At 39.4% G+C, this 19,894-nt stretch overlaps 1 protein-coding gene across 1 annotated transcript in view; it reads right to left on the minus strand.

The window, feature by feature from the left end:
* The window catches only part of zranb3 (zinc finger, RAN-binding domain containing 3), a 121,130-nt gene that overhangs the window by 38,720 nt on the left and 62,516 nt on the right, over nt 1–19,894 (minus strand). The window contains exon 15 of the mRNA XM_021321089.2: nt 9,028–9,179. Coding sequence (XP_021176764.2) covers nt 9,028–9,179 — 152 coding nt within the window. The remainder of the gene's footprint in view (nt 1–9,027; nt 9,180–19,894) is intronic.

Consider the following 19,894-nt stretch of genomic DNA (forward strand, 5'->3'; position numbering starts at 1 on the left):
CAAAATGTGAGTAAACCTCTGAACATTTTGTTCTTAAAAGAAAAAGTTCTCTTTCATTATTCTAGCACTTAAAAATTAGACTTAGTCAAACTTTATTGTCATTTTGTATGCATAGAGTGCATACAGAACGAAATTTCGTTTGCATACAGCTTGAGAATTTCAGTGAATTGCAATGGATTTCAGGATAAAGTAACTTTGCAGGATAGTTACAGGATAATTATCTAATCATCTTAACCTACAACAGGAAACATTTAGCTTCAACTATTTATTTGATTTTAGATAAACTCAAAAAAAATTATCGTTTTGGGTTCTTCAGTACAATTTCACAGAACAATTGGCGTAACCAGAGAAATTTGGTTTTAATGCGTACAATGTGTACAACATTAGTAAAACATGCAAAGAAGTCCATGTTTAAAACATGCTTAAATAAGTCTGTACGCACGACTAAAACTAGGCTGAAACACAGACACTTGTTTGGTTGTTCGACGGCAAAACCCAAATTGTCGCCGTGTAATTAGAAACCCAATATCCAGTTTTCCAGAGTTCACGTGCAATTAGTTTCATTATGTACCCCGTCTCAGTTTGCACTAAAACTTTGGGTATCTTTAGGCAAGCAATCAGATTTCTAATTACTAACTCGCAAAACTTGAATCCAATTACATTCAAGTTCTCTGGCCGCACTTTATTGGTTTCCATGGTGATTCCTGTGGTAACCAAGCAGCTCGTTACCGATCTCAGCTGTTTTCTCCCTTTTCTTACGACGCGCGTTTGAAGATGGTGCTTCTTCTGTGACAGTTTGCATGCATTAGCATCAATAATGAAGACCAGGAAGAAAAGCGTGCGCATACCTCTAAGACTGTCCCTTTCTGCAATTATAGGTAATCATACTGCAGTGGTCTGGCGGTAACAGTATAATCAGTGGGGAAAAAAATAACCCAAGTAAAAAACATTTTCCCAGTTATTACAGCTTCATTAGCTCTAACTACAGTCAATTTGAAGCCTGGGAAGCCACTTACCCTCAGAATTAACTCCAATCAACCAATAGCCACTGTGCCGCACACTGGGCACATTTTAAAAGGGGGGGGGGGGAAAAGAGCCGACCGGTGAAATGCCACATTCTGGATTTCAGCAGCCAGAGCCACTTCGGGCCTGGAGACGAGGGCCGGAGAAGAAAGGGAAAAAGGATAAAGTCTAAAGGTTAATACCTGCCAACAGCCGACACAGGGATTTGGAGATGTGTATCAACATTAGCAAGTCTTTCCTGAGCTGCAGCGGTCCTCCTCAGAGCCCCTCGTGTTTATTTGGATTATGGTAAAATAAATATCATGGAGAGTCAGGGGACCGGTGCACCTGGTTGTGCTGTAACAGCACGGAGCCGGATTAGAGCTAGATGGCAGAATAAAAGAGGACTTCTATCTTCACCAATAACAGGCAAAAAAGGAGCTATTTTATACGTTTACTTTGGGCAAAAAAAAAAAGATAAATTCAGCCGTGTTCACTGTCTGTCATTAGAGATAAACAGCAACACAATTAGGGATACTCAACCAAGGCTAATAGACAGTTCTCTCTGGTCAGATGCATAAGCAACCTTATTATCTACTTCAAGTAAAGATGAACTTTCTAACAAACCAGGATTTCTGATTATTTATTTTTTTACCAGTGAGAAGTGGAATCATATGAAGTCAGACAAATTCTGCTGGGATTTCAACTAGAAACTCAAGCTTTGGTCAAATGAGATTCTGGCAAAAAATACTGCAGGTAAAACGACTCCAGGTTGGACACGGTGGAGGATCTGTAATGGTGTGGGCCTGTTTCCAAGAACAACCAGATTTTTATTTTCTTGAGTTTTTGAGCAGCAAAACTATCCTAACAAAAACAAAAAAAAAAAACCACTTCATTAGACACAAAATGCCCCTTTTTACTTTGTATCTCTTATGCCTTAACGCTCATAATCTAACTAGAAAGATAGAAAATCTGTGGGCTGAGGGAGAAAAGAAGAGAGCCCAAGAGACGACCCAGGACTCTGGGAAGGTAAATGTTTAAACATCCTCTCTGTAGGCAACCCCTACGCTCACTCATTGACTGCTGGGGATTTAACCAGCAACCCCCTTTCCCTCTGACATTCCATCGGTTGCGTTGGATAGAAGTGGGATGCATTTGGCAGCAGGAAAGCAGTCAGATCTTGAAAGTGAATACTTGAAAACGAGAGTGAAAAGATTATATCGCGCACGGAGGATCTGAGTGACTTCAACAGGAGAATAACCGTGACGATCGGAGGCCTGACAGGCTATCTGTCTGTGGACTACGAGGTAGGAGTAGACTTAAGTAATAGCGCCTACACAAGATGATGAAAGAAGACGCTGCTCCTTGATATGTAGATATGAATGTTGCATTCATGTACTTATAAGAACTGGAGGAAAACTAGTGACTGAGAAATCCTAGTGCATGATATAGTGAAACTGTGAAGTGCCTTGCAAAAGTATGGACCCGTTTTAAATATTGTCATAATAGTAACCACACACATCCCTGTATTTTACTGAAATTTGATGTGATTTGGCGACAAAAAGTCACACATATTTGTCTAGTAGGAGGAAAATCTTGTAGTAGTACTTTGTTTTTCTTACAGATAAAAATCCACCATCCCATGGTAACTCTGGAGGAGCTGGAGAGATTCTGAGCTTAGTAGGGGACACAACAAACATGGATGAAGGCGCTCTGGTCAGTTGAGACCAAAACGCAACTTTTAGGCTTCCATTGAAAAACTTTGGAAAACTAGCACTGTATAACCTCGAACAAGAACAAAACATGACGAGTGCAGCATTATGCTGTGGAAGAGACCCTTAAACGTACTGAAAGAGCCGAAACGGAGCGGTTTAAGTTAATGCGAGGGTTTTTCTTCTTGAGGTTCCTTCCTGTTTAAATGGAGATGTTCTTCTCCACTGCATGGTCAATATGAGCTGGTCACTCCTGCCACATGCTCATTCAGGAGGAGGGATTGCTGCAAAGCCTGTGAATCAATGTAATTGAATTAAACTGACTGGATATATTGAAACTGTCTGTTTTGTAAAGTGCCTTGAGACGACATGTATTGTGATCCAGCACTATGTAAATAAACTGAATTAAATTCAACGCGTTGGAATATCCTAGTCAAAGTCCAGACCTAAATCCAAATGAGAAAGTTTGAAAAGACAAGAAAAGTTGCTGCTCACTCCTGTAAAAATGTATAACCTTTCCTTTTATGCTTCACGGTTGTGCCTTACTTTGCGTTGGCCACACAAAAGAGAGAAAGAAAATAAGAAAATGGCACTAAAAAGCATTAAGGTTGTGGTTGAAATGTAACAAAATGGTAAAAAAAAAAAAAAATCACTGAGTATGAGTCATCTTGCAAGTATTCTACCTTATGATGCAAAACAAAGAGCAGCAACAATTTCACAAGTGGGAAAACGGCCATAAAACACTTAACCCACCCAGTATATTTCCTCCAAGCCCCACTGACAAATTTTCATCTGATTTTTGCACTGAACTATCCCCCCCGAGTGAATTAGACGCCCGGCCCGGGATTATCCCGATGTGACAGCTTTGCAGGCAGAATTCAGCTAGTTCATCATTTAAACGACAACGGGAGGCATTTATCTCAATGGCTTATCGCCTCAGCCACGCATACATGACACTTGTCTATTGCCGTCAGGGAAAAATTCCTGTGGTGATTCAGTTCAGCGCTTTGGTCGTCTCTATTTAAAACCCCCTCGTCTCTTATCTTGCTTCAGCGTGCAAGGAGCTTGAGCCCTCATGAATGAAACAAAGGGCCGTTAAGTATCACAACGCGATCAATACCGAGGCCTGTTGGCAAGTGCCACTCGGATGGGGCGCCAAGAATGCACAGGACTGCAATTAGAGTCACGCTGGGGTAAAACTATGGCTCGCATTAATCTGATGGGTGGAGGAAGCAGCAGAAGCTTCAATTATGAAAGCAGCTAAGAGAGCATTTGACTTGATGACCAAATGAAAGCCAACGTACATTAGCTTCAGATGATCACCCCGCACGAATGACTGTGTTTAGCTGCTCGTTGCTTGTTCGAGGTGAACCGCGTCTGTTTTCCTTTCTGGCCAGTTGCTCTGATACAAAACTCTTTCCTCGGCCATTTGAAAAAGAGAAGATTATAGATCGCTAGAGTGTACAGATATGTTCCTCATTGGATAAACTAAGGCCTTTTCATTTCTAAGGTTTCATGAATTAACTAAGACCTGGGAGCGTTTAAGGCAGGGGTGTCAAACTCATTTTGGTTGAGGGGCCGCATACAGCTTAATCTGATCTCAAGAGGGCCACACGAGTAAACTCATTGCAAGATTAAATAAAACTAATAAATGTGGACTTGTTGATTTTTATATTAAGTTAATTTCACTTTTACACAATATATTATGAATAACCTCAGCGTTTTTAAGAAAAGTATGTGCAATTTCAACAATACTTTTACTCAGTTAAACATTTACTTGTGCATTATGCATAATATCTGATCACAGTGATTATACAATGTTGAAAAACATTTATTCACATTTTTTGGAACTTAAAAACACTGTCCTGCATGACAAAATTCATCAAACAGATAAAAATTAAGAAATGATTTGAATTTTTCCACACCTGAAGCTTAATCTGCTAATTAAAACACAGCGCCCCTCGTGGACAATATAGGAACTGCATATTTTCAATTAAACGAAGTACATGTTTTTTTCAATAATTGTTTTATCATTCTCTTCCTTTTATCTTGTCCACATGTGAAAGTCAAATCTGATGAGCTCTTTGTGGCATCTTATTGCCACTTTGCCAGACAGGACAGTGGAAAAAAATAAATAAATAAATACATTTTTTTTTATTTTTTTTTATTTTTTTTATATATAATGATAATGCATTTAGCCACAGGGAAGGACTACATTGTTCGGCGGGCCGGATCCGGCCCGCGGGCCGTATGTTTGACACCCCTGGTTTAAGGTCTAAAATGAGTAAATCTCATGTTTCAGAATTTTTATTTGACAATGAAAGAAATGGGTGTAATTTATTACCCTTAGAACCACATACATCAGCAACAATATGATCTAACTAGACCTATATAACCACAATTTACCTAACACCTATGTAACGGCTTTATTCCCCCCTTCTGGGGACTAATGAAGAGTATTTTACCTCAACCATCAATCTGCCACAGTGTTACAGATGGTTTTTATCCCATTATTTTTTAAACTACTGCAAATCTTTTGCAGTTTGTCACCTGTTTAAGGACAGCTCTCGTTAGCATTTCGATCAAGCTGAGGTCGGACCTTATCTGGAGGCATTGTATTTAATTAATCCATTTTCCTGCTGATGAGCCGTCTCATTCTGTTTTCTGATGGCCGCACATTTGTCTCTGGAATACTTTGTAAAACAAACCCCATCATAACACTACTGCCACCCTGCGTGACAGTCAGTGTGACGGTGTATTTCTGAAACCCTGTGTTTTCGCAGCATGATACCATGTGTATCGGGACACACACCTTCCAAAAAGCTCCACCTTTGTCTTGTAAATTCACAGAATATTTTCCCCAAGAGTCCTGGCCATCATCAAGATATTTCCTAGCAAACGTGAGATGAGTAATTGTTTTCTTCTTAGCCGACAGTGGTACTGGCCTTGCAGATGTCCATTGGATGATGTTTCTGTTGCAACTTTTAGTAAGTCTTGAGTGCAACAGAAAAATATTTAATTGGCATTCAGTCCTATATTAAAAGGTGCATAGCCACGTTATTTGACTTTTATTTAAATTTATACATCAGTAGCTCACTGTGGTTGCATACAAAGCGTTTATGAAAGATTATCACATCCTGCTGGTGTATTAGTTTTTATTTAGGCGTTTTACAATTTGTTTTTGCTCAGTTTGTTAGTAAATAAAGCCTTTTTGTGTATAGCTACGATTTTAACGGAAGTACGGTACGTACTGCACATGCACAGCAGGGGTTAAAACAAGGAAGCGACTAACAGCTATTAGCATCTCCAGTCAAAACAATAAAAAATGTATCCATGTCTAGTGAAAAAAAATATGATTCTAAGAGGGAAAAGACTGGAATGTCACTGGGAATACAGTATGAACATTGGTGTTCACTGAAGCGAACGCTAAACCTGCATATTGCTCAGATGTGACCGCAAAGTTGACTGACTAAATGTTCTCATTTGAGGCTCTTAAAGTTGCTGCCGCTATACTTCGAGACATTTCAGAGGGTCTGGCTCGGTCTGGCATTATTTAATTTTGATTTATTAATTAAGCAAACCGGTATTATGATAGTTCTGCGATACTGTCACTAGATGGTGCCATGTCTGTTTATATCTGCAAATCACGCTCGGCCCTGGGACTAAATTTATCCACAGAAAGGACCATCAAAACATTATCAGGATGGAGGCTTGGTGTATATAACCTTATTTTATCATGATCAAATGGTTTTTGGTCTTTTTTAAGCATATAAAGTGGCTATATACCTTTAAAAGAGTAGCCAAGATAAACGAATGGTGGTGGCTTTGATCTGCATGGATAAAAACTGTGCACAGGCTTTTTTTGGCAACAAGTGCTTTGGTCTGGGCTCCAAGATTGGGAACAGCTCAGCTGTTAACAGAAACGGGCTTTAAGGTTTTACATAGGGGTCCCTTAACCAGTTCGCTTTCAGCCACACAATACTTTTGCCTAAATAACAAAAATATTCTAAATATTGATTTATAGACAAATACTTTAAAGAAAATGCTATTGCACTTTAATTTTTTGTTAAGCCACTGGGGGTAAAATCTCTTCTCCCCTTAATGGCAAAGGGCTTTACTGAGCTTCTTCAAATAAATTTACCATAAGTTAAAAGCATTTGTTTCTATACCTTGTTCCATATGTAAAACTGGCAATTATGGCCTTGAATTAAAAAAAATAAAAACATTGGGGTAAACATGCTTAGTAAGAATCCAAATATTCATGCTACATCTGCTATTTATACCTGAGGTAATAGGTGTCAAGATGACAGAACATCATAGTTAAAACTGCTGAGCTGCATCTTTTACTTAAGAAAACAGATGCTTAAAATCCTCAATGGAGACACCCCTGAGTACTGACGAAAACAATATTTTTACGAAGAAGCAACAAAGTTCTTATTTGCTCCTCACTAAATCGTACCAATAATCCTCTGCTAGTCCCCCAACTTGTGTTTAACTGAAGAATATAAATGGATTTAGAAATGAATTTGCTTTATCTTTTACCACACAGCCTGAATAAATCTCCATATAAAAGAAAAACATGTAAAATGGCTTACACCGGCTCCTATTGGTTTGAGTGTATTAAATGTGAAAGCTATTACACTTTGTTACATTGTAGTGACACATTACTGCATGTTTTCTCAATATAAGCTTATTAAATGGTTTACGAAGGCACTGAATGCAAAATCTTTTTGAATGATGATTAACTCAGGGACTGAATCAAAGCTAAATGATGCACATTATGGAAATATCACCTTTTCTTTAGAGTGCACAGTGTTGCACACTTTAAACTAAATCACGGGCAATCCTGAAAGGTGGTTCATCTGACTCATCTGATTTCTGTGGGAAGCATTTTTTCAGAACCATGCATCGTTTTTCCTTCCACTCTACAAATATGCAGATCGTAATTAGCAAATTTCCTCTTGTTTGGCTCTGATTGGTAATAAACAGGTCAGATGCGAAGAAATCAAAAGTTTTTTTTTCCATATTCATTATTTACATCAAAACTAACTCACAGTAATATTGATCTACATTTACAAGAAATATCAGAAAAACAGATCAGAAACACACCCTTTTATGAGAAAATGGTAACAATCTGTTAAAAGCTTAATTTTATACCATCCTTATAATAGAACAATCAGAAAATGTATTATTAGTATTACTGTGTTATAATAGATAAAGGAAAATCAGAATGTTTCAAAGTTGAAGCTGGCAAGTGAGACTTTAATGTAAACTGCAAATTGGTTTTAGCCAATTAAAAAAAATATATATATAAATTAAATTGAAACTGGTGGTTGTAATATTACAAAACATGGAAAAGTTTGTGAGGTGTGAATACTTTAGCAACTCACTGCAGAGGAGTGTAGAAAGTCACCTCACCTGGTGTTTTCCACCTTTAAATCTTGGCTTTTCACTGCTCCTCTGAAGTAAGAAGTCAAAACATATTCACTGTTGCTCTATTTTTTTATTTGTCATGAGCAAAATCTGTTCACTGAGAACTCAGAGAATCATGTCGCATCGTCTTAAAAAAGATAGCAATTGTCCTTCGTTGTTGGACTTCCTTAATGTTGCCTGAAGCTGTACTCTCACATTTGCCCTGCTGGCTAATTGGCAGTGTGGGAAACAAGTGCAGGTGCTTTGCTGCTATTAGCAGCTCATAAAGCTGAGGAAGCATCGCTGATATTAATGAAACTTGCCTCAAACAATAATAAAGAAAAAAAAGAAGAACATTTCATAAACTCCTGACTGATTTTTCAAATTTGATAAATAATAATAATAAAATTAAAAGCTAACTCACAATGCTCATGTATAAACCCCCCCAACAGCTTGGTACTGCCACCACTGAATTTCACAGGGAAGATGACGTCATCCAGGTGATGCTGAGAGTTAAATTCCCACTAAGCATTTAGGGGTACTGGGGTAAAAAGGGGAACACGTCCTTAACAATATTCCTCCTTTTACAAGTTTGCTCCTCGCTGTGTCGGTCGATTACAGACAAATTTATGTACGTGTGCCATATGCTATTGAGTAAAAGTCGCTGTGTGTTTGTGTTTTCACTTATTTACTTACTAACATGGTTCATTTTCCATCACCCTGGCAAAGTTGTGCTGTTCTTAAATTGGGATCAGGGGCCGCCCAAAATTAATCCAAGTGCCTCAAATGGCCCTCCGGCCGCACTTTGGACACCGTTGGTTTGTTAAATAAAATCCCAGTAAAATCAACATTGAACATCAACTGTCGACGCAGGATCAAAAACCCAGAGACGCAGCAATACCTTGGAGTAAAGATATATCCGGTCTGTGTACTGGCTGGCACAGAACTGCAGGCCCGGGTAGACGGGCTGGGCGGCGGCGTCAGCTTCATCTCTGCCCTCACCATCACCATTAGCATCGACAGAGGAAGATGAACACGGCACAGCTCCACAGTCTGCAGGGAGACAAGACAAGGCTGACTAATATCTCACTGAGCATATATTATTGGTTCATTATTGGCTTTTCGGGCTTTATTGGTACTCTGTTTGCTCCTTCGGTAATGCACCGAACAGCAGAGACATTAAACTGCAGCAGCTTTTAGCATTTATTACACAGAACACAATATTGGGAAAATATGACATCTGTGTACTGTATTCAGTAAGTTTGGAGAAATGACTATGTATTTATGCTTATTGCTCTCAAACATTTATGAGAGAATCTCAAATAAAATGTTGAGGTTATTACCTCTGATATTTCTGTTTGAATAAAAATCTAATTATTGATATCAGCAAGGGGATGTAAGCATAAAGCAACACGTGAAGGTCTAAACTCCTAATTTAAAAGTACAAGAGTCAATACATCAGAGATCAAATCATGTAATAATTAGCTTTTTAAGGAGAATCGTTTAAATCTAAAATAAAATGTGAAAGCAGTTCTCAAAAAGTTGACATGAATGGACTTGATAAAAGATTTAGATCAAATATTTCATTCCAACATAAGTGTTTGTTGCAGATACGATAATGTCTTTCATATTCAACTAATTAAAGAAATAAACTTCTGGTTAAAAGTTTTTTAACACTTCATTATTCACTTTTTAATTAAAACCAAAGCAGGATAAATGTAGTCTAAAAATAAACACCAGACAAAGTGAGACTGAGGCATTGACTTTAGTCTCCGCGTTGTTTAAATCCTCCTCTTATCAAGATTCGGGGGACGTGCAGGAACAAGCCCAATCCACTGAATCTCTTCTCTCAGGACTAAAAAGATTTGTAGCCAATGTCCTCGTGCAAAACAGCCCTGGACCCCGACGACGGCTCTGGATCAATGATTTGACAGGTTAGTGCAGTTTTTGTTGGCAACAAGGAACTTTTACTGCAGATGAATGATAATTTGTCCTTCAAATCACGGCGGAGAAAAGAAACTCAGTTTCCAGATTTAATGCGACTGAGTGATGGAAATAATTTGGGATAAAATGTGAAGGCAAAGTGTCATAGGTTTGAACACCTTCAGCAACAGTCTCCGTTAACTTTCAATGACAAATTCACTGGAGTTCCTTCAGATGAGTTAGATTTTCCAACAATGATCCAGTCATTTGTTTAGATCACATTTTCTTTTTTTTCAAGCACTGTACGGTATCTCACCATCCGACATCGGAAAGCATAGTTTTTGCAAAGTATCACCGGTTTATTCATTCAACAACGCATATAAAACTAATACAAACACAATTAGTCCGGCTTTTGCCTGTATGCAGTTTGATGGATAAAAGCATTTTTAAATCAACCGGTTTCAGAATATCCTATCTCATATGTTAACCTGAGTCCTCTTCTGATTGGTTGATCGGACCCTTGTGACATCTCCTTCCCCAGGGGAACATTTTCTTGATGAGCTGTCTTCAAAGAGCTCAGCTCAAGAAGCTCCGCCCCACTGCATCAGAGGCCTAAATAAACTCTCAGATCAGTTTGCAGCAGGTGTTCATTTGCTACATTGTGTTTTTTTTTCTCTTCCTGTATAAAGAAGCAGGACATTTTTAAATTTATACAAGTTAAGGGTTCCCACGATATACAGCTTTTAGTGTAATGTTTGACATTTTAATCAGTCCCACTTTAAACACCAAATGTCCAATTCAACCAGAATATGATTTTGACTGTAGTCCAGAAAGTACGGAAATGGACCACTTTTGATTTTTTTTTAATTATTATTATTTATGTGTGCGGATTCAATTGTTGGATTAAAAAACAAAAAAACATGATTGGCCCAGAGAAGAAATCAAGGTCTAATGTGCCTAATCAAATGTAAAGGATGTCCTCAAATATAAATCTGTGTAAAAATTATTTCATTATCAGGATTTTGTCCTCTGGACAAACAAAAGTCTTTAAAAAATCTAAGCTTTTCTACCCTCAGTTTTCCTTTTTTTCCATATTTATAGAGGCCTGGTAATTGGCTTAAAAGGTCCATACTTTCCAAGACTGCACAAGAACCGAACACAGCTGAAGTCTAAAGTTCAAATACCAGCTCTGATCTCATTTCTGTGAATTGCACAGCACGTTATCATCTGCAAAACAGGAGCAACACAAAATTATTCTATATTTGTAAACTTTACAGGAATTACATACAGCCCTTTTTGAAAAATTATCTAGTTAATTGGGAAAGCTTTTTCCCCCCTTACTCATATGAAACAATCCTTCCACAACTAATTTATATATTTATTCAGGTTATCCTGGCCTGATATTAAAATTGTGAGAAAAACACAAAAAGAGAAGCAATCTACACCACTGTAGATCCATGCAAATCCTTACCTGCCATTATGCTGACATTTATTACTGTATTTTTCAGACTATAAGTCACACTTATTTGATAGTTTGGCTGATCCTGCGACTTATATATGTTTTTTTCCTTATTACGACGCATTTTCTGGACTGATGCGACTTAAATCCAAGAGAAACTTGTAGTCCAAAAAATACATTAAATTAATCCACTGTAGATACAAGCTACATTAATACTATTTCAAATGTATTAGTAGCTACTTTAAATCTGGCCAAGTCTTATATTTCCTATTAAAAATGGCAACACAATTAAGATTTTACTGACAGCCTGTTGCCTAAAAACTAATCGTATCAAACTGCTCATCCTCCGACTTGACTCCTCTCATCCAACTCACTACAGCAAAACAACCAGTCCAGAGTTGTGTAATACTGCGCCAGCATCTTTGATGGGAACCGTCCAATTTATTTTTCACAACTTCGCCCAAGAATTTGCAGGACAAACGGATGAAAAAAAAAAAAAAAGAGTGATAAAATGACAGGGCCCGGTTGGAGAGAAACAGAGAAAGAGAAGAGAGTGAGCAGGTCATTAATGTCAGCTATGTAGCTCGCTCATGCTGCCAGCATCTAGCAAGAAAAGGTCAGGCGGTGGAAATGAGACTGCCACTGTTCGACCACGCTTCATTTAGACAATGACCTATAACTCTCTGATAATACTTGCCTTAAATCACTCCGCGTGGCCAGTTGTCTGCCTTGTCACTGTGTGTTCATGAAAATGTGTGTGTGTGGACGTCATTTGGCTTGGTAATGGGGATAAAATACTGACACAGTCGGATGTGTGTGTGTCTGTGTGTGTGTGACAAACGACTTCTACTGAAAAAATGCTGGCAGGTACCTAGACCGGATCACTTATGGTTATTAGACACAATTCTGGTGTCAGACAAGAAATCTGGAGAGATCGTCTGAGGAAGTTAGGAGACGGAGGAGCTAAATGCAACAAAGCCCTACAGTACCTATGGTACTATGGTTTTTGTTGCCTTCAAGGGATTTTCTAAATATTGTCTAATGCTGCCATAACAAATAATGCCTTCATTTAGAATTATTAGTAAAGAAATTAGCCAGGTTTGGCTGTTTTGATTAAGTAGTTATAGGTTTCAGCTGCCATCAACCATGCCTCATCACCTATCAAGCATGGAGGTGGTAGGTTTATGATTTGGACATAATTTGAAACTATAAGACCTGAACGACTAACCTTCACAAGCTGACAATGAATTTCTTTGTAATCCAAATATTCTAGAGTCCACTGTCTTTACAAGAGATCAAGCTTGACCCACACTGGGTTATAAACCAGACAATAATCCTACACACAGCTGCAAAGAATAGTAACTGAGTAATTACTTCAATTCAACGCATTACGGACTGGTTGAGGATTAAAACATCTCCTGCTGAGGATGTTGGTTAAAATTAGAATATTTACTTAGAGCCAACTCGTATATATATATATATATATATATATATATATATATATATATATATATATATATATATATATATATATATATATAGACACACACACAGTTAGGCCCAGAAATATTTGGATAGTGGCACAATCTTCATGATTTGGCCTCCGCAGGCCACCACGTTGGATTTGAAATGTAATTGAAGTGCATGCTTTAAAATTTAATTCAAGGGGTTGAACAAAAATATATGATTAAACATGTAGGAATTGTGGCCATTTTTATACATAAACATAACCATAAGTAAAATGTTACTTTTCAATATTTAGTTGAGAATCCTTTGCAGGCAATGACTGCCCGATGTCTGGAACCCATGGACATCACCAAACGCTGGGTTTCCTCCTTAGTGATGCTTTGCCAGGTCTTTACTGCCGCTGTTTGTGGGTCTTTCTGCCTTAAGTTTTGTCTTGAGCAAATGAAGTGCATTTTTGATTGAGTAGAGGTCTGGTGATTGACGCGGCCATTGCAGAATATTCCACTTTTTGCTTTACAAAACTCTTGGGTTGCTTCTGCAGTATCTTTTGGATCATTGTCCATCTGTACTGTGAAGCGCCGTCCAATCAACTCTGCTGCATTTGGCTGAATCTGAGCAGAAAGTTTATCCCTATACACTTTAGAATTCATCCGACTGCTTCTGTCTTTTGTCACATCAATAATAAACACAAGTGACCCACTGGAAGCCATGCATGCCCATTCCATCACACTCCCTCCACCATGTTTTACAGAAGATGTGCCGTGCTTTGGATCATGAGCTGTCCTGATTCTTCTCCAAACTTTCTTCCTCCCATCATTCTGGTACAGGCTGATCTTAGTCTCATCAGTCCAAAGAGCGCTGTTCCAGAACTGGGCCGACTTCTTCAGGTGATTTTTGGCAGTCAATTCTGGCCTATACTTAAGCCACTACAATTCTATTGTTGAGGCTGAATAATGGTTTGCACCTTTTGATGAATCCTTCATATTTACTCTCATGAAGTCTTCTTATGGTAGACTTAGATACAGATAGACCTACTTGCTGGAGAGTGTTCTTCACTTGAGTGGATGTTGTGAAGGGTTTTTCCTCACCATGGAAAGGATTATGCAATCATCCACCACTGTTGTCCTCCATGGACGTCCAGGCCTCTGAGTTCACAAGCTCACCAGTGCTTTATATTTTTCTCATTATGTACCAAACTGTTGTTTTGGTCCCTCCTAAAATATCTGCTATCTCTCTGATGAATTTTTTCTTTTTTCAGCCCCAGGATGGTCTGTTTCACCTCCATGGAGAGCTGTTATTTATTTTGCAGTCTTCTGAGTCAATTGTCCAAATACTTTTGGTCCCTTGAAAAAGAGGCGGCTATGTATCAAAGAGCTGTAATTCCTAAACCCTTGCTCCAACTTGGATTTGAATACTCTCAAATTACAGCTGAGAGTCTGCACTTTAAGCCCTTATTTAGCCTTTTATTAGATAAATCCCTCTGGCTTCGTTTGGGTCAGGCTGGCATAAAAGACACACTTTAAGTATGTTGGAGGTGTTGAAAAATTAAGAAATAATGCATTTCTATAGGCGGAACTAACATTGTAGCCTCTTAAGTCCCAGAGGTTCACTCAACAATAGTGCATTATACTGAGATATGCTGCAGAGATCATTGTAATTAGCTTTTTTTGCACAGCAACAGTACTTAATGACTGCTTTGAAACCTTGTAGCATCGGTTGTTTTTAATCTGTTTAATGCCAAGGTGAGACCACCCTCATAAGTCCTCTCTTTACCTTAGCCTGTCCTATAAACAAAGAGTCTTTTATTTGTATCTTTGACGTCCTCTTTACTGCACTTTCCCTCCATCTGGCACACACTGTTCTGATCTCAGCCTGAATTCAGCTGCAGTGGGCCGCTCTGTGTCTGAAAATACCAAGATAACAAGATGGGAGGCTTTTTCTTTTTTTTTTTTTTTTCTTTTCTTTTTTTTTTGCAGAGCTACAAACCTGGAACCAAAACATTTTTAGGACACCAGCAGTCTCTCATCCATCCTTCTGGCCTGCTACATCTGTAATGAAACCCAGCAGCTCTGCATTGTGCCCCCAGTATATTTGCTGTAAGCAGTTTTTTTTTTACCCCCCCTTCCCCTGTTTGCAGTGGCGGAATGCACCAGCTGCATTAAGTGGGCCATTTATTCGAAGGGGGCAATTCATCTTACAAAGCCGTCTTATTAGACTGTCACTTACACAGTATGAACGGTGCCTTCAAAACACCCCAAGGGATTTATCTGTTATTTTACTGCGAGAGAAAGAAAACAACACCTAATTGGACTGAGTCATCTCATCTTCTGCAGCAGTGAGACAAAAAACATTAAAAAAAAAAAAAAAAAAAAGGGAGAGAAATAAATAAATAAATCTAGCCGCACTCCTCAAGCATGCGGACGCGCAGAGCGACGCTAGAGCTGACGAAACAAACGGGTATCCGTGTTTAAATGTTCCCACAGCATGCAGATAGAGTGACAGACAGCGCGGAGAGGCAGACAGCCAGCGAGGTGGAGGAGTGATTGCCTGTCGGTGCTGTGCGGAAAGTAATCTCAGAGCAATCAAGAGGCGGGGGCGGCCGACAGCTCCTCACATCTGAAAACCACAGGCAGGTAGAGAAAAATCATTAGGCACCGCTCCTGACCCCATAGGTCACTTTTATTGGACAACCAGTGTGTTTTGTATTAGTCCCCCGCTGGTGGAGACAGATTGCCAAAGTCATGTAACTAATAAACCGGCGAACATATAGATGGTCTTTCTTAATATTAAATACCCGCCATGCGTTCTGGGGGGGGCCAACTCGCGGCGTTTTTTTTAGAGGAATTCAGGAGGGAAGCATCTCTGCGATGAGCTGTCTGTGTCCTCCTGTAATCCCTGACTCACTCGGCGAAGCTGAGATCAGAGCTCTGTGGATACCATCTGTTGCACCAGTCCTCGCTTCTTTCTCTGAAGATGCTACTTAACGACTCTGGCTGAAACTTTTCGCCGAGCTGCGCAGACAGATATTACTTGTCACCGAGGAAAAGCGCGCGTCTAAAGGGCACACGGGGGTGCAGGGTTGGATCTCCTGCAGCGCCTCTTTAGTGCTGCCATTTCTGATCGACAGTGAAGCTTTTATCTCTCCCCTAGAGTCAAGTCTGAATAGAGGCGATTTTCTTTCTTTTTTTATTTTTTTTTTCCCAAAGAAAGCAGCTTTCACTCACCTTTAGTATTTTTTTTCTTTTCCTGCCTAAGTGTAAGGGGGGGGGGGGGGCGTAGAGTACAGAAGCCTCTGCGGGCGAAGCTGTGGTGGGATTCAATCGTTGAGCGTCGGGGGGGCACAGGTAGCTACAGAGAGGGGAAATTAACCACTCGACAGTGTGAGCACTAATAGATGCCAAACTGTGTGTGATTCAAGAACGGGAATCTGTCAAGGTGTTGCACACTGATCTCATAATGTGAGAGGGTAATAGGGGTTGATAGCTTGCATGTTAAAACCTAAATCACTTGCCCCTGAGTCCCTCTTATACTAAGTCCTGAGCAAAAAAAAAAAAAAAAAAAAAACCCTGAAGCTCAGTTGCAGCTTCTTAAAAAGTACCAGCAGGTTTTAACTTTCTCACCACACCAAAGTTCAATGTACTACATGGCCTAAAGTATTTACTGCCGAGCCTTGACTCACACATGAACTTCAGTGACATCCCATTATTAAAGGTGCATAGCCACGTATTTGACTTTTTTTTTTAATTATTATTAGTCAGTAGCTTGCATACAAAGTTTTTATGAAAGATTATCGCGTTATTTTGACATTTTCCGCTTTGTTTTTGCTCAACTTCTTAGTAAATAATGCCTTTCGTGTTTATTTTAATAAAAGAGGAAGTACAACACTGCGCATGCACAGCAGAGGATAAAACAACAAAGCGGCTAACGGCCATTAGCATCTTCCAGCGAAGCAATGAAGAACGGTCCGAGATTCCAAGAGGGAAAAGACTGGAACGTCTCTAAGGACACAGTATGAACGTTGGTGTTCACTGAAGCGGACGCTAAACCTGCCGAGGCTGAGATGGGAACGCAGAGTTGACTGACGTGAGTAAATGTTCTGATATGAGGTTCTTAAAGTTGCTGTACATCGGTTTATTTAATTAATAACTGTTGGTCTGCGATCACATCGAGCTGCCGCTTTACTGCAGAGGGTCAGGCTTGGTCCAGCATTATTTAATACTGTTTTATTAATTAGGCAAACCGGCATTATGATAGTTCTGCAATACTGCGGGTAGATGGCGATACGTATGTTTATATCTGCTAACAGTGCCAATGGGGCTAATTTTATCCATAAAACAGACCATCAAAACATTTTCGGGATGGAGAATTGGTGTATATAACCTTATTTTATGATGATGAAACGGTTTTTGGTCTTTTTTGGACATAATGTGGCAATATACCTTTAACCCATTCTGTTTAATATGATATTGGTATATCCTTTGCAGCTTTAAGAGCTTCAACGGTTCTGGGATGGTCAAGATCATCCATACCAAATCTCTCATCCATGGACCTTGCTTTGTGCTCTGGTGTTCAGCCATGTTGGAGGAGGAAGGAGGTCGTCTCCAAAATGTTGGTAGAAGAGGGTTGTCAAAAATCTCTTGGTGTGCAGGAGCATTCAGAGGTCCTTTCACTTAACTAACCCTGGGCTCACTGACTATGGTGCTGATCCAGTTCTGGTTTGCCGCAAACCTCCACTCACATTGCTCCTAGGGAAACAGTGGCCAGCTGTGGCTTTGGCTGCAGAAAGGGCGCTCATGAGAACATATGCTCACACGGTCCTTTCTGTAGTCATTTAGCCCATTTTCTCTTCACAAAATAGCTCAAGCTTAACCAAATTTGATTGGTAGAATCAAGGAACAGCATTTTTCCAGTCTTGCCACATATTTTCAAATGAAGTGTGGACTGAACCATTTTATTTTATCTTTTTCTAGATCTGCTAGAGTTGTTCAGTGTTTATTAAATTTGGGATCTGTTTCATATGATCCATTCATGGTGACTATCTAACAGCATAAATGCATTTTCTAAGAATAAAGCAGCCATCTGTTTTCAGTGATGGACTCAGGAAGGTGGATTTTTGTTGCCAGCAGACAGACTGCTGGTGATGTGCAACAACCAAAGCCAATGGTATTTTTGTAGGACACCTGAAAATGATCATAGAGCCGTTTACTTGTTGAGAATGTGCTGTATTGAGCGTTAATATTTATGAACTGAGTTTAAATAGATGTGATCATCCTCATATTTGTATAAGGCAAATGTTCCCAGTATTTTGCAATAATCATGTGGGGTACCATGTGAAATCAACAAACGAAATCTTTTCTGTTGTGATGCATTACAACAGAAAAAGGAGGCATTTATCCCGTTGGATCCCGTGTAGCCTCCCGACACAGAGGATACAAATTCAGTCAGGGATATCTTCTTGGTCATTTAAGCATTTATTGCTTTAATGCGTGGCTTATGTTCCGACAAAAGAACTACCGATGTCTGCACGGGTAGCAGATGCTCAGTACTCCCGATTGTCAGAGCCATTAGTGCAGTCATTATCAAAAATTGTGTGTGTTTACAAAACGCAGATATGTTTACCAAAGCAGGTAAAAATATGTTGTGACTCTGAGCGCTCTCTCTCCTGGGGGAAAAGTGAGTTTACCTGCGTGTGAACGCACGTGACTCTGAGCTGAAAGTAGAGGAGCGACGGCTCAAGGTTGCTTTATGCTTGACGCACGTACGATCCACGCGGAAATGAGATGCGTGGACGCAACGTCTACAGCATTTATGTTCCATGCAGCTCTTCCTCTGAACTAGCACTATTCTCCTAGACTCTAGAGGGCAGCGTTGCGCTCCTACGCCAAGCGTACTACACCCCACTATACGTAGAAAAAAGTTGTTTCCAACATTTAAGCCTCTTACTTTCATCAAAGAGTGATGCCAATTTCAGGAATTGTTAATTTGTTGATCACTATGATCTTTTTGGGCCAAATCATAAAGATTTCTATATTTATGACCCTCCACCAGAAGGAATGCTTCCTTGTCTGCCATGTTCTCTGCGACGGACTGTCCGTGTAGTTACAAATTTTCCTTGGTGAACTTTTGTACCTCGCGGATACGTCAACTATAAACCAGGCTTTAGAGACAAAAATAGCCCAGGATGCTATCTGGTGCTATTCAAAAAGGTTAATAATTGTAATAAAATTAATTATGAACACGTACAGATGTTTAATAATTTACTACATGTCATGACCTTCTTGGAGGGGCGGGCCGCCTTTTTAGCGGGTGCCCCCACTGAAGAATAGTAGGAGAAAAACTGTATTAGTTTTTAGTGGCTATTAGCTCTTCTTTAGAAAGGTTTTACCACCTGAGATGTAGAACAGGCTTTCATCTAAACTATTAAATTGGAGCTCTGAATGCATGTCAAAAAGTCCCATTTGTGTTCCCATTTGCGATCATACAACACTACGTGCTAATCAATCACATAAAATCCCACTAAAACACATAAAAGTTTGAGACACATCGTGAATACTTTTGCAATGCGCTGTACACCCTTAAAACACCAAACCCAAAAAAGTCTGCCTATTTTCAAAGTCAACACCCAGGTCGCAGGCTTTTCTTAGACTCTGCAAGTCTGGCAGTTTTTTTAAAAGGTCTTCATATTGCAAACGTTGTAATTAGGGTCTTTGTAATTAGTGCAATTTATTGCTTTGTGTATCCCACTGAGACAGGAGCAGTCAAACACAGAGGTCTTAATTTGCAATATTACACACTGTGTAATTGGGAATTTGTTTCCTTATGTCCCTCGGAGACGCACAGACGGGCACGTGTAAAAACCTGAGTGGACTGAGAAGGCAGGTTGGGTTTCAGGGATGAGCAGGTGCAACACGGGAGCTTG

This window comes from Fundulus heteroclitus, chromosome 24, assembly GCF_011125445.2.
Source record: "Fundulus heteroclitus isolate FHET01 chromosome 24, MU-UCD_Fhet_4.1, whole genome shotgun sequence".
In the NCBI taxonomy this organism is placed as follows: Eukaryota; Metazoa; Chordata; class Actinopteri; order Cyprinodontiformes; family Fundulidae; genus Fundulus; species Fundulus heteroclitus.